We start from the raw sequence: 13,890 nt of genomic DNA, 5'->3' as shown, positions 1-13,890 counted from the left end.
TGGTGTTATGGATACTTTTATGCAGCTCACACAGAGCGAGAGATTTGCTGAATTTATGAGATCTCGCACAGAGCCCCGCACAGAGCCCCAGAAAAAGAAGAAGAAGGTTCGTTCGAAGAATCTTTCTCATGGTCATAGTGGTACCACTCCACAGGATCCATCTCCTGCACAGTTTCCGAACATGCAGCATGCTTTTGGTGCTAACCCACAGAGTTCCTTCTATGGACAGCCACCTATTCCTCAGCAGAACATGCATCCAGGGTACTTTGGTGGTGGCTCAGTGTTTCAATCCATGACTGGGGGTTATCCTCAGGGAGGCATGGGTATGTATGGGCCTTTTGGAGCCAATTTTCAGCCTGGCATGCAAGGGAATATGTATGGTGGTATGCAGTCCGGTATGCAAGGAAATGTGTTTGGAAGCATGCAACCTGGGATGCAAGGCAATATGTTTGGTGGCATGCAGCCAGGTATGCATAGTGGAATGTATGGAAACATGGCTGGGATGTATGGTATGCCTGGTGTTGGAATGGGAAATGTTGACCCGATGATGGGTATGAATGTTGGGGGCAGCAATCTCACGAAACCACTTCCATATGATAATCTAACGCCTATGGGCAAGGCGAAGGATTACAAGGAAGGGGGAGCTGCAGTGAAGTTTGACACTTTCAGTGGGGCCAAGGATAAATTGAAGGCACTTACCTTTTTACAGCAGTTTGATGCTGCTTTTTCTGGTGGGAATTACACAGAGTCCTCGAAGGTGAGGAAAGCTGCCACTTTTCTCAAGGGCAATGCTTTGCAGTGGTGGTCTACTCTTCTTTTGCAGGGCATAGCACCCACCACATGGGTCCAATTCAAACAGGTCTTCTCTTCCGTATGGCTCACATCTACATTTGAGGTGGATGTTATGACAGCATGGCACAAGCTGGATGCTTCAAAGTGTGATAGTTTGGAAGACTATAACAAGAAGTTTTGGGAAGCTCTACTCCCAGTGACTTCTTATCGTGCCGTGCCATTATCTGAGCAGGTAGAGAAGTATTGTTGTGGGCTGCCCAAGGAGGTACGCGATTACTGTATAAAGACAAGAGTAACGAACATGTCACAGATGATTGAAAATGCCATGACAGCCAATGCGTTACTCACAGGTGGTTCATCTGGATTTAAAGGCAGTAAGAAATTGGGCAAGAAAGCTGAAAAATTTGGGCATGCTTCTCGTGATGCTAAAGGGTCTACAGAGACAAAGTATAAGAAGTTGCCAATGCCCAAAAGGACTTCTGAGGAAAGACAGGCTTTGAGAGATGCTCAAAAGTGTTTTTACTGTACTGAAGAGGGGCATATGTCATTCAATTGTCCCAAGAGAACGTCCAAGAAGGACCCTGACAATAAAGGAGAGCCCAAGCCAAAGAAACCAAAGCCTTCTGCAGGCTTAGTTCCTGATCTTGTGGGGGAGCAGCTAAGTGGTGAAGCTACAGAGTTGTGCAGGGCATGGGGCAACGTGAGAGATCAGAATGCTTTGATCTTCTTTGACACAGGTGCTAGAGCCAACTTCATTTCACCAGATTTGGCTGGCCGATTGGGGATTCGCGCAGAGGAGATGGGGCCGTTACATGAGGCAAATATGGCTTGTCCAGGGTATGCAGAACCCGTTACTCCTATCATTGGGAAGCTTCGGCTTCATTTGCAGGGTTATGTGGACAGCGAGGAGTTCTTCATCATGCCTTTGGATGGCTGTGATGTTTTGTTGGGGATGCCATGGTGCCACAGGGTACATGCGGTGGTGGATACTTACAATAGGAAAATTACTCTGACTCATAGAGGGAAAGAGCATGTATTGGATGTAAAACTCAAAGGGGAATCTGTTCCTATTGTATCCGCTTCGGCGATTTCATCAGTAATGAAAAAGCATCTTTCCGCGTACTTGATTTATGTAAAGGATGCACAAGATGATGAGTCTAAGTCTAATTTGTCGATGTTAGATAAGGACAGGGCTGATTTCTTAAGTGGGTTTCAAGACTGTTTTTCCGAGTCATTGCCAGGAGAATTACCTCCTGAGAGGCCAGAAGATCATGCCATAGATCTGATTCCTGGTAGTACTCCACCAAATAGACCGCCGTATCGTGTTAGTGCAGCCCAACAAGAAGAGATTATGAGTCAGGTGCAGGAGCTATTGAATAAGGGGTTGATTCAGCCTAGCTCATCACCCTTTTGCTCACCTGTGCTCTTAGTGCAGAAGAAGGATGGTTCTTGGCGCATGTGTATTGATTACAGGGCGCTGAATAAGAATACCATCAAGAATCGATTCCCCATACCAAGGATCGATGACATATTGGACCGCTTACAGGGCTCCACAGTTTTTAGTCGTATTGACTTGAAAAGCGGGTATCATCAGATACGCATTAGACCCGAGGATGTGCATAAGACAGCATTCCGAACCACATTTGGGTTGTATGAGTTCTTGGTTATGCCCTTTGGTTTGACGAATGCGCCTGCCACATTTAACCGAATGATGGACAGGATTTTCCGACCTCACAGAGAGTTTGTGGGCACATTCTTTGATGATATGATTGTGCATTCACAAACTGAGGAAGAGCATAGAAGGCATTTGGCCATTGTGTTTGCAGAACTCAGAAACCATAGGTTGGTGGTTAATGGCAAGAAGAGTGAGTTCTTTTTGCAGGAGATACATTTCTTGGGGCATATTGTGTCTGGTCATGGAGTCCGTATGGATCCAGCAAAGGTGGAAGCAATACTTAATTGGCCAGCTTTGAGGACCGTGCATGATGTACGCAGCTTTCTAGGATTGTGTTCCTATTACAGGCGTTACATACGGCACTTTGCTGAAATTGCTTCACCTCTTCATGCTTTGACGAAGAAAGCAACTCCGTTTAGATGGGCTGATCGGGAAATTACAGCATTCAAAAAGCTCAAAGAAAAGCTTACGTCGGACCCAGTATTGGTGTTACCGGATCTCCGAAAGGCTTTTGTTGTCCAGTGTGATGCATGTGGAAGTAGCATTGGTGCAGTTCTCATGCAAGAGGGACATGTGATAGCTTATGAGAGTAGAGTTTTGCAAGATGCCGAGAAGCATTTACAGGTGTATGAGAAAGAGATGTTGGCTGTAATTCACGCTCTTTCTACATGGAAACACTACTTGCTTGGGGCTGATTTCACTGTGCAGACAGATCATCAGACTTTGCGATATTTCCTCACGCAGACTAAGCTTTCAGAGAAGCATATGCGATGGGCAAACTTTTTGTCAATGTTTCACTTCCAGATTGTGCATGTGGAAGGCAAAAAGAATGTAGTGGCAGATGCTTTGTCACGCAAGCCACAGGTCTCTGCAGTTTCACTTGCTTATCATCATGAGCTTGATGAAATGAAAGAGCAGTATGCCCATGATGAGGATTTTGAAAGGTTGTATGATCAGATGTCTGAGGGTCAGCGGCATGAGCATTACACTCTCAGAGATGGGTTTTTATTGATGCATGGCAGACTGTGTGTTACCAGGCCATTGCGACTCAAGGTTATAATTGAAAGTCATGCTCCACCGTATGCAGGTCATAGAGGTATTGACGCCACGGTCAAAGCAGTGGAGACTTTCTTTTATTGGCCAACCTTGCGAAGAGATGTTGATGCCTTTGTGAGGCAATGCATCGTATGTCAGAAGGTAAAGTTTGACCGTCAGAAGACACCAGGGTTATTACAGCCTTTACCTATTCCGGATAGACCTTGGGAGAGCATTGCCATGGATTTTGTATTTGATCTTCCACGGACACAAACGGGAAATGATGGCATCTGGACTATCATATGCAGGTTCAGTAAGCAGGCTCATTTCATTCCCGTGAGGAAGACAATTAAAGTGGATCATATGGTGAAGTTGTTCATGGCGAACATCTTCAAGTATCATGGCTTGCCTACGTCTATCATTAGTGACCGTGATCCACGGATGACGAGTTTGTTTTGGAGAGGGTTGTTTGACAACATGGGTACAACTCTCAAGTTTTCATCGTCTTTTCATCCACAGACAGATGGTCAGTCAGAAGAGGCTAACTCTACAGTGTTGGATCTTCTCAAGTGTTATGTGTCCGAGCACAAGCAACAATGGGAAAAGTATCTTCCTCTAGTGGAGTTTGCATATAACAACACTGTACATAGCTCGACAGGCAAGGCGCCTTTTGAGATTGTAGAAGGAGGGAAGAAGGTTCCACCCATTTTGCATACAAAGGATAAGATCTTTGAGGCTGATCAGTATGTGGAGAGCTTGGATGAAGCTTATCGGAGAGTTAAGTTGGCCCTCCAGAAAACTCAGCAGAAGCAAAAGAAAGCCGCAGACCGTCACAGACGTGATTTACAGTTTGCATTGGGTGATTGGGTTCTTTTGCGCTTTGAAAAGGCTAGACTCAAGAAGATGAAGGGTAAAGAGCGCTTATTCCCTAAGTTGAGTATGCGATATTATGGGCCTTTTCAGGTTTTGGAAAAGATTGGTGAGGTAACCTATCGTTTGAAGTTACCAGATCACTGGAGGATTCACAATGCTTTTCACGTGAGTCTTCTTAGACCTTTCCGTGGGGATGTGCCTGAGGATGTATCAGATGAGGCTCAGCCGGAAGTTGAGGAACTTGATGAGGTTCTGATTCCAGAGCAGATACTGGCACATAAAGAAAGGAAGGTACGAGGTAAAGTTTCCCGTCGCTATCTTGTGAAGTTCAAGAACTATTCACCGATGGATGCGAAGTGGATGGAGGAAGGTGACTTAACAGATTCACCTCAGGTTTTGCAGCTTTATCTCGATGCCTTTGAGTTAGAGCCGACTCTTATTGTGGCTCATTCAGGTTCAGCAGAGCATGGGTCTGGAGCATTACCTGATGCTCAAGAGGGGGGTAGCACCTCCACTCCCTTGATACAGACAGGCTCAGATGACATCTAGAGGTCGCTTGGTGCAGATTTTATCTCATCCGAAGGTACTGAGGCTGACAGTACATCTGTTTATGGGACTTCTATGATATATGTGTACTAGTCACATGGAAATTTTTGTGGATATGTATGGTTCACAGTGGTATACAACTTGGACTATTACTATGCCATTGGTTTGCAGTGAATATTGATACATGTGTATGGCTCAGAGAGATTGGGACGCTGATCTTGCCATATTGTATATTTCACTTTGGATATTTTGATGCATCACCAGAATGCAATCGAGGACGCTTGCCATCTTTCAAGAGGGGGGTATGTCATGGCCCTGTGAAAATGGAGCAGGACAAGTGTGGGCATGGTGGTTGCAGGGTCAGAATATTTTATGATTCACATGGGGGGTGCCCGGACAGTGTTTAAAGATGTGTGGACAACCCTAGGTGTGAAGGGGGAACATTAAAACATTAACTTTTAATGTTTATAAAAGTTGCCCCTAGGCCTTAGTGGCCCTAGGGAACTTATTAAGTTGGGGCCCTAGGGATTAACTTGGGAAGGAGGTTTTCTCTCTCTACACTCTCTCTCCTCCCTTTTTGGGGAGTCGTGTAGCAAAAGAGGAGCCTCTCTCATGCGCATGTTGTATCCAAGCGTGGAAAAGCACAGGAAGGGGAGGCGACTGCTGAAGAGAAGTGTGCTGCTGTTTTTCTGAGGCAAACCAGCCGTACAGCACTGTACGGCCAGTGCTGGACTCTCTCTCTCTCTCTCTCTTTCTCCTCTGCTGCTGGCGGCGCACAGGACAGCTACTGTTGGGCTGCGCAGAAGGCCTGTGCAGGCTGCACAGTTGGTTTTTCAGCAAGTACACCCCTGTACGACTGCCGTACAGTGTACGGGCAGTCAGGTACAGAAGGTACAGCTGCTGCAGAAGTGTTTACAGGTGCTGGACAGACCTGTGCATGCTGATTCAGGCTGGTACAGAAGTGGACAGCAGGCTGTTTTTGCAAGTACAACGCCTGGCACGCATCTCGAGGCGGTACAATCAAGTACAGTGCTGATTTTCAGATCTGTACTTTCAAGGACAGCATAGGAGTGAGCATCAGGAGGAAGATACAGGCAAGTGCAAGCACATGTGTGAAGCAGGATTGTGGGTTCAAGTGCCTGCAGGCACAGATTGGTGCTGTTGCTTCCTCCAGAGTTGTTTCACGAGCTGAACTTGGTAAGCCTTGACTCTGTTCATCCATCTCTCTTTCTATTGCTTGATGTCTGCTACAGGTATGTGTTATCTGGCTCCTTGTGAGAGGAGGAGTATAGCAGATTGACAAGAGATTAAGACAGGGATTGAACAGCACATGTATGTTGAACTGAGAATATGTATCATGCTTATGAGTTATGCCAGATGTATGCCCATGGCTGGCCTGCTTTGTGAACTTGGCTGATCAGAGGGAGGCACAGTGTGTTGCTTGAGGACACAGATCTGTGTGCATAGATCCTCTGTGCTGAGAAGGATTTGTGGGCAGTCAGATTGGACTACAGGTGTAAACTCTTGGCTGGTTTTTATGTTATACTCAGCCATACATATTATTTTAATGGAATAAAGAAATACCGCAAGGGGCGCCAAGCTTTGGGGCCAACAGGTGTCGTTGTGTATTCAGATTTGGGCACTCTAGCTCCAATCTGTGTTTGGTTTTTCATCTAGACTACAAGTGGACGGGTGTTAGCTCTTACCGCACTCTGGTTCTTTATCAGAGGCCGGTTTCAATGAGTGTGGTGGGTGATGGTTCTGCTGTTACTCAGAGCTCATGGGCAAGTTAGAAACATCCAGTTATATATGATGGCATGAGTGGCACGCCAAAGGGATAGATTAATGATGTTAATGGCTTCCCATGTGCATAATGTGTAGTAGCTTCTTAATGGTATCGATGGGTCAAATTAGTGAATACCTCTTATGGAATGCAAACATGAGGGCATGCCAATGCACAAAGGAATGTATTTATGAAGACATGGGAAAATACTTGAATGAACAATTGGGGATTCTATAAATCACATGGCCGATATGATGATTTATAAACTATGGAGGCATCAAGAGTAATGGAGATTCAATGGACATTACAGTGCCGAAGAATTTATTGAATGCCGGGGAATAAAATTAGATGAACTACTTTGCATTGAGAACCTTACCTTAATGCTAAGGTTAGGAGTATTACACTAAGGGGGCAACAGACGTGGAATAAAAAAAGCGAATGTTTTTCTTTTTATTGAGATTTTCTGGATATTAAATGGACGCAAGCGCAGCCCTTTGAAAATGGAATGCCGATTCTTTAACTGCAAAAGGTGGTGAGGCACCGCATTTGTTGCGGGAAAAAAGAGGAAATAACCAGAGTTGGGGTAGGCGGCGAATATCAGAGAAAAAACGTCTGCAGAAAAAGGGAACCAGTGCCCAATAGACCAGTCATTTTCATTTCAAGAAGATACCCACAGTTCATGGCTTGTTGGTGTTAGATTTGAAGAGGATTTCGAGTGCTATAATAGGAGATGCTTTTTGGTTTCTACGCTTCCTTCATCGAATTGTCTGCAGCGAGCGGCGTTTGAGAATAGTGAATATAATCAAGAAAAAATTCGCTTGTAAACCTTCAGTTAAGTGACTTTCTTTTTTATTTTATTTTTAACTACTTTCACTCCATACGATTTAGGAAAATCGTATATCTCATATATCAAAAAGGATTTTGGAAATGAGTAGAAGGGTTTGGAGAAAAAGTTAAAGGATTTGGAGCTTGGAGATTTTGTGGGAAAAAAGGTATCAAAAATACATTTAAGTTGCGGAAAGTTGGTCTTACTTTCTACTCGATTGAATTTTGGAAATTACAAGTATGATATAGCTATGCCGTATGCTATCTTTTGCTTGTGAGATGTTAGAATATTAAGGCAGGTTTTCAGGTGATAAAGAGCATCTTGAAATGATGATTTTGATGGCACTGGATGTAAAGAATGTAAATGGTCACATGTATGTTGGAAAAAATTGAAGGTTATGTTATGCCTACATGTGATTGGATCAAAGGATTTGGAGAAAGGAGTCAGTGAATAAAGGGACAAGCACTTGATACACAAATTTGGGCAATTATCAGGATGAATTCAAGGATGTATTGAGGTGAATCGACACATGTATATGCCATTGAAAATGGAGATGTCCAATACTCCTTGGGAAATTTTGTGTGCGAGTTTCCTTGTTAGATTTGGTACCTACTCTCACAGCTAGAAGTCTCGTACTTTCCTGGCTATACCGCACACGTCACGACAGCGTGAGCAATCTCCATCTCAGCCACCTTTTGCCTTTCTTTGACCCAAGACTGTGCATGCACACGAGAAGGCAAGGTGGTTTGCCTTTCCGTATATGTATCACCCTCATTCTCATCTTGCATGACAGAAGGCCTCTTTCTGGCAGACGATGCCTGCTCAGAAGAGGTAGGCTGAGATTCATCAACCTGCGTGGATGGACCAGCCAAGTCCCCAAGAAGAGCATCATGAAGCGCATCCTGTGTCTCTTGTGTGCCTCTTCCTCTTCCAACTGCCCCCATTGCAGGGAAATTTTCAGCAATCAACTGATCTCTCAATGCTTGTGGCACTCTCTTGCACCCTGCACAATTGTTGGTGGTGCCAATGCCTGTGAGGTGCTTGATGACACGAGTAATTGTACTCGTGAGGGTGAAATTGCAATACTTGCACTGCCATTGTCGAGTGCCACTACCTGCCTGCCCTGGAGTAGTCACAATGCGAATGACATTTGTGTGCTCCTTCCAGTATGGGTTCTCTCGCTTCGGCATGATTGCTCTGACAAATTCAATGCACAATGCCATACAATTTCAATCAGGATTCAGCAATCATGCAATGCATAATATTTAGTGGGCAGCTCATGTGAGAGTGAGTGTGACAGGGGGAGAGAGAGAGAGAGAGAGAGAGAGAGAGAGAGAGAGAGAGAGAGTTATGTTGCTACCTTGGGAGCCTGAGCAAGGGTGGGTGGGGAAAGGGGGGCGAATAGGTTACAGCAGGCGAACACAAAAGGGAAGGCGGTGGCGAACAGCAGGCCAACACAGAGACTGTAGAGGAAAGGCGGTGGCGAACAGCAGGCGAACACAGAAGGAAAGGCGGTGGCGAACAGCAGGCGAACACAGAGACTGTAGAGGCCCTTACCGGACGGTGTATGCTGTACGGCGGAGTCCAGACGCTATCGCAGGCGAAACCCGAAACCACCACACGCTGTACGGAGTCCAGGCGGTATCGGCGACCACCACACGCTGTACGGAGTCCATGCGGTATCGGCGAAACCCAAAAAAAAAGATACGAGACGCTATCGCTGGCAAAACCCGAAACGACCACACCCCCCCAAAAAAACACACACACACACACACACACACACACGCGCGTACGGATCGGTACGGATCGGTCCGTACGTACGGATCCCCGTACTATACGGATGTACGGTACGAAATGGATCCGTACGTACGTTTTGATCCTACCTTGTGGTGTACTATGTGAAACCCCCCTATTCCCATCTCTCTCTCTTCTCTCTCTCTATCTTTATCTCTTGGACACATGGTTGAGTTTGTCACTTCACGCCCCGCTGGGCTTACATGTGGAGCCACCAGATGGCCTTTGTCCTGGGTTTTCTGTGATCTTTGAAAGAGAAAAGTGGACAACAAACTCGTGAATAAACTGAGTCACAACCGAATGGTCACACTTGCCATCGTACTTGGTGAAGTTCGGTGAGGCACGGATAACTGTTGTTGAGGCTATGGCTAGGGTTGTGGAGGATTGAGCAAGGTGGAAAGAAGTTACCAGAGTCCGAAGCGTCTGTTGGAACTGTTCCCTCAAGTCTTCTCTGACCTGTTGCTCGTGGTACGCCTTTGCTTCGAGCTCTGCCCGCAATCGCTCCTCTCTAGCCTTGTGTTTGGCTTTCTCTGCCAACTGTTCGGCCAGTCTTGCTTCACAGTCTCGCTCTTCCTTTTCAGTCATCCAACGACACCATTGTTCCATTGAGGAACTTTGCTGGGCCAAGGCTGCCTGCAACTACTGCTATGGCGACCTCTACATGATCCTGAATGATGAATGCTTGTTGAATTCTCCACAGTGGGTTAAGAGGACTAACCTGACACTCTTAAGGCTGGGAGACTGACCTACGTAGCTCGTGCCTGACATGTCCTGGATTGGACTCACAAAAGGGTCATGCCATACGACAAATAAACCTAAAAGGTACTACTTTTGTACATTGTTGATGAGCCAGTTTGTCACCATGTACCACAGTGCATGGGTGCACATGACACTTTACATTACTATCTTGGCATTCAATTTATGCACAGAGATGATGGCATTGTTATGCAACAAACTAAGTACATAAAGAGTTTGTTGAAAAGGTTTCACATGAAAGAGTGCAAGCCACTTTCTACTTCAGTAGAACCAGTTTTACGGCTTAGCCTGCACAACATTGGTGAACCTTTTGAAGCTTGCATTTACAGCCAGGCAGTGGGATGCCTCATTTACTTGTGTAACACGAGGCCTAACATAGCTTTTGGGGTGTCTCAGTTGAACGAATTTATGCACAGCCCAGGCACAAAGCATTGGCAAGCTGTAAAATGCATTTTCCATTATCTACAAGGTACCCTGGATCTTGCTTTGTTCTATCCAAGGGGGCAGCTTGCAGCTTTATGCATAGTGATTCAAACTGGGCTGGTGACTATGATACCACGCAATCTGCTAGTGGAAATTATTTTTTCCTTGGGCAGTTCATGCATATCTTGGTTGAGTAAAAAGCAACCCACAGTTGCCACATCTACCTGCGAGGCTGAGAACAGGGCAACCTTCACTGCTATGCTACAGTAGATTGTGTATGACTAAGGAGATTATTGGTTGATCTTCGTGAGTGTCAAATTACACCTACTACTATTCTCACTGGTAGCCAGAGTACTATGACCACGGCATGAAATCCCGTATTTCATGCACGCACTAAGCACACTAAAATCCATTATCATAATGTCAGAGAGAAATCGATTACATGCAAGGGAGATCGATTTATCTTACTACCCTACACAAGATAATGTTGCAGATCTATTTAGAAAGGCTTTGGCAAGAGAGAAGTTTGAAGCTTTCCGAAAAGCTTTCGGCTTGCTCTCATACAAAGAGTGATCTGCTATCTTGTACAAGTTCACACTTACACTACATGGGAGATTTGAAGGATTTAGCGGCAAATGCATACTCACGGTATGCTAGGCGTGAACAAGACCTAACCAAGGGCACTTTTTTTCATGTGGTTTTTCCCCTCAGATATCCAGTGTGAAAGGACACTCTATCTATTGCTTTGTAGTTTCATATTATTATTATTATTATTATGGCTCGATATATACGGAAGGTTGACTCTATCACCTTCTCTAATTCTCACACTCTACAATTTGAGTATTGTGTCTATATCCATCTCTATGTGGCTGTGAGCTGAAACCCTAACTAACTCTCTCTCTCTCTCTCTCTCTCTCTCTCTCTCGCCTTCCAACATGATACATATGTCACATCATATGTGCTGCGTAAGCCATCATGTGAGACCATCGTATCATATGATGATCATCATGCATGTACGATCACATAAAAGATTTTAATAATTTTCCCTAAAGGCTCCAAAGACAAACTGTCCTGCTCTGTGCAGGACAAAAAAGACAAGAGGGACTTAATAAAAGCTAATTAATTTTTGCAATAGGAAGCTATGGTGGGCGTTTCAGACCTGCAGCCGAACCTTCTTTTGGAATTGGATGTTGACAAGGTGGGGCTGGGCACCATCGGACCTGAAAAAGCATAAGCTTTTAGAACAGAGAAAAGCCAAAACCCATATGCGCGCGCGCGCGCGTCAGTGTGTGTGTGTGTGTGTGTGTGTGTGAGAGAGAGAGAGAGAGAGAGAGAGTGAGTGTTTATTACTGCCAGTAGGTCTCGAGGTTGGAGTCGCGCAGCAGGTCCACCCCATTGCCGGGCTTGGCAGAGCTGACGCTCCACACCGCAAGCTTGCCGATCTCCCGCTTCTCGCTCTCATCGTCTCTCTCTGCCTCGTCTTCCATTGTTTTGTTCCTTTGAAATGAGAGGATTTAGGCCAATGCTATGTGACCTTTGTGAAATGAGAGGACTTACGCCTCGTTGAGTAGGCTACTCATATGCGCCATGAAGGAAGTGATAAGCCTTAAATAACATCACTTTAAGATAATGTTATGACCTTTGTGAAGTAAGAGGCCTACAGTAATCATTTGTTTGATTAGGCTAATGATGATATTAGAATCTTCCAAGCAAAGAAGGTGAGAGTGAGCCATGCACATAACTTAGACATAAAGCACTCAAAACAGCATAATGAGATCTGATTGGATGTTGAAGTGTCGCCCATCTTTGTATATGGGACAATGCGTACCCACCTAAACTTCTATAGTGAGCACTTGTTGGTAGCGGGTGAAGCTTATGTGTGTAGAATCTTGCTTGGAGCTTTAATGAGCATCACTTGTTGTGTAACTTAGTCTGAGTATTATAATATGTCCCCTCTTGTTGGCATTTCAAAGAAAGAAAGAAAATTCATGAAAATGTGTTAGCATATTCTCCATCTTGCTCTCTTTGCACCTAAGGTTCACTAAAAAGAAGGAAAAGAGTAAACGACCGTGTCAAGGGAGCACCCCCCACGCCTACAACATGTTGGCACTACATAAGTTCTCCAGAGAGTGAGATGCCCCAATCCAAAAGAACCAAACCTTCTACTTACCAACTTCGGATTCGAGACCTGCTTAACATAAGAGGCCCATCACAAGTAGGTAGTCGAGATTGAGTCTAGGTACCCACTCCATGAGAAGGAAGACACCTTATGAGTGTGGACACAGGAGGTTCTTTTGATGCCCACTCTATTGTACAAGCAAGGTCTCTGGCCATGTTTTTTTCCTTTCTTTCAATAGCTAGTTCTTAATTTTCTTGTTGTTTTAACAATCGATTCACTCATGGATCACATGGAACATCTTCTTGGTCTCATATACCCTTTGGGTCTACATTTTTTACAAATCTCTCTCTCTCTCTCTCTCTCTCTCTCTCTCTCTCTCTCTCTCTCCCCCCTATATCATGCTTTGATCACTTCACCTATATCATGCTTTGATAACATCAACATTCCTTGCCTTTGTTCGCTCACTTCACCTATATCATGCTTTGATCACTTTACCTACATTAGTATTTTTGTTCTTATTTACGATAATTTTTTAATAAGGGTTTCTCTTAATAGAAGAATGAACAGGTGGATCTTGTCTACCATAGCCAAAAGCTTAAAGAGGAGTAGTAGTAAAGGCATAGTAGATAAGAAATAGGATAGTGGAATGTGTAAAGCTTGTCACGAGAAAAGAAGATCGTGTAGCCCCATAAGAGTCAAACTCTATCAAAGTGTAGACAATACAACATTTTGATAGAGTCAAACTCTATCAAAGTGTAGACAATACAACACTCTCATTTCAACTACACCTAGGATGAGCAAAGAAGATTATGTAGCCCCATAAGAGTTAAACTCTCCTCAACACTAGCTCAATGACATCCAACGTCAAAATGAAGTAGAGAGAGAAAAGGTAGCAGGATCACATTATCATCTCTATAGTATACAATAGAAATGAATAAAAAATAAATCTTCTTTTGTTTGCTAGGTTTAAGTTATAAATTGTGGTGCAAAATATTTTCTATAAAAGGTGTTTCTCATGAAACTTTTTTGTAAAGGCCTTAAATTATAAAAGACTATCCTCTTTTTTATGGTAAGTGGTGTGGGTATCACCTTCATTATGATATTTAAATCTATGTCCATTCCATGTAAAGGATGAAAACACATACATCTTTGTTGTGTGGCGTTCGGTCTAAGAAAATCTTCATCAACTTTAGGATTCACCAACATTTTGTCACAATTGGGATCATTACATGTTTAGCTATCTTATACCTTAGCACTTACATGGGCTT

At 44.3% G+C, this 13,890-nt stretch overlaps 1 protein-coding gene across 9 annotated transcripts in view; it reads right to left on the bottom strand.

The window, feature by feature from the left end:
• The window catches only part of APC10 (anaphase promoting complex 10), a 100,590-nt gene extending 88,497 nt beyond the window's left edge, over positions 1–12,093 (bottom strand). For all 9 annotated transcript variants that reach the window (XR_015262255.1, XR_015262258.1, XR_015262250.1 and 6 more), the window contains exons 1-2: positions 11,854–12,093; positions 11,663–11,723 (exon numbers count right to left, since the gene is read on the bottom strand). Coding sequence is in view for 5 of the 9 variants with exons in the window: in XM_086776017.1 (XP_086632143.1) it covers positions 11,663–11,723; positions 11,854–11,990 (198 nt within the window). In the remaining 4 variants the exon portion in view is untranslated. The remainder of the gene's footprint in view (positions 1–11,662; positions 11,724–11,853) is intronic.
• Positions 12,094–13,890: the final 1,797 nt, after the last annotated feature.

This window comes from Cibotium barometz, chromosome 3 (assembly GCF_041138505.1).
Source record: "Cibotium barometz isolate CiBa-2024 chromosome 3, ASM4113850v1, whole genome shotgun sequence".
Taxonomy (NCBI): domain Eukaryota; kingdom Viridiplantae; phylum Streptophyta; class Polypodiopsida; order Cyatheales; family Cibotiaceae; genus Cibotium; species Cibotium barometz.
The sequence above is the reverse complement of the archived record's forward strand: the minus strand, read 5'-3'. Positions and strand labels throughout refer to the sequence as shown.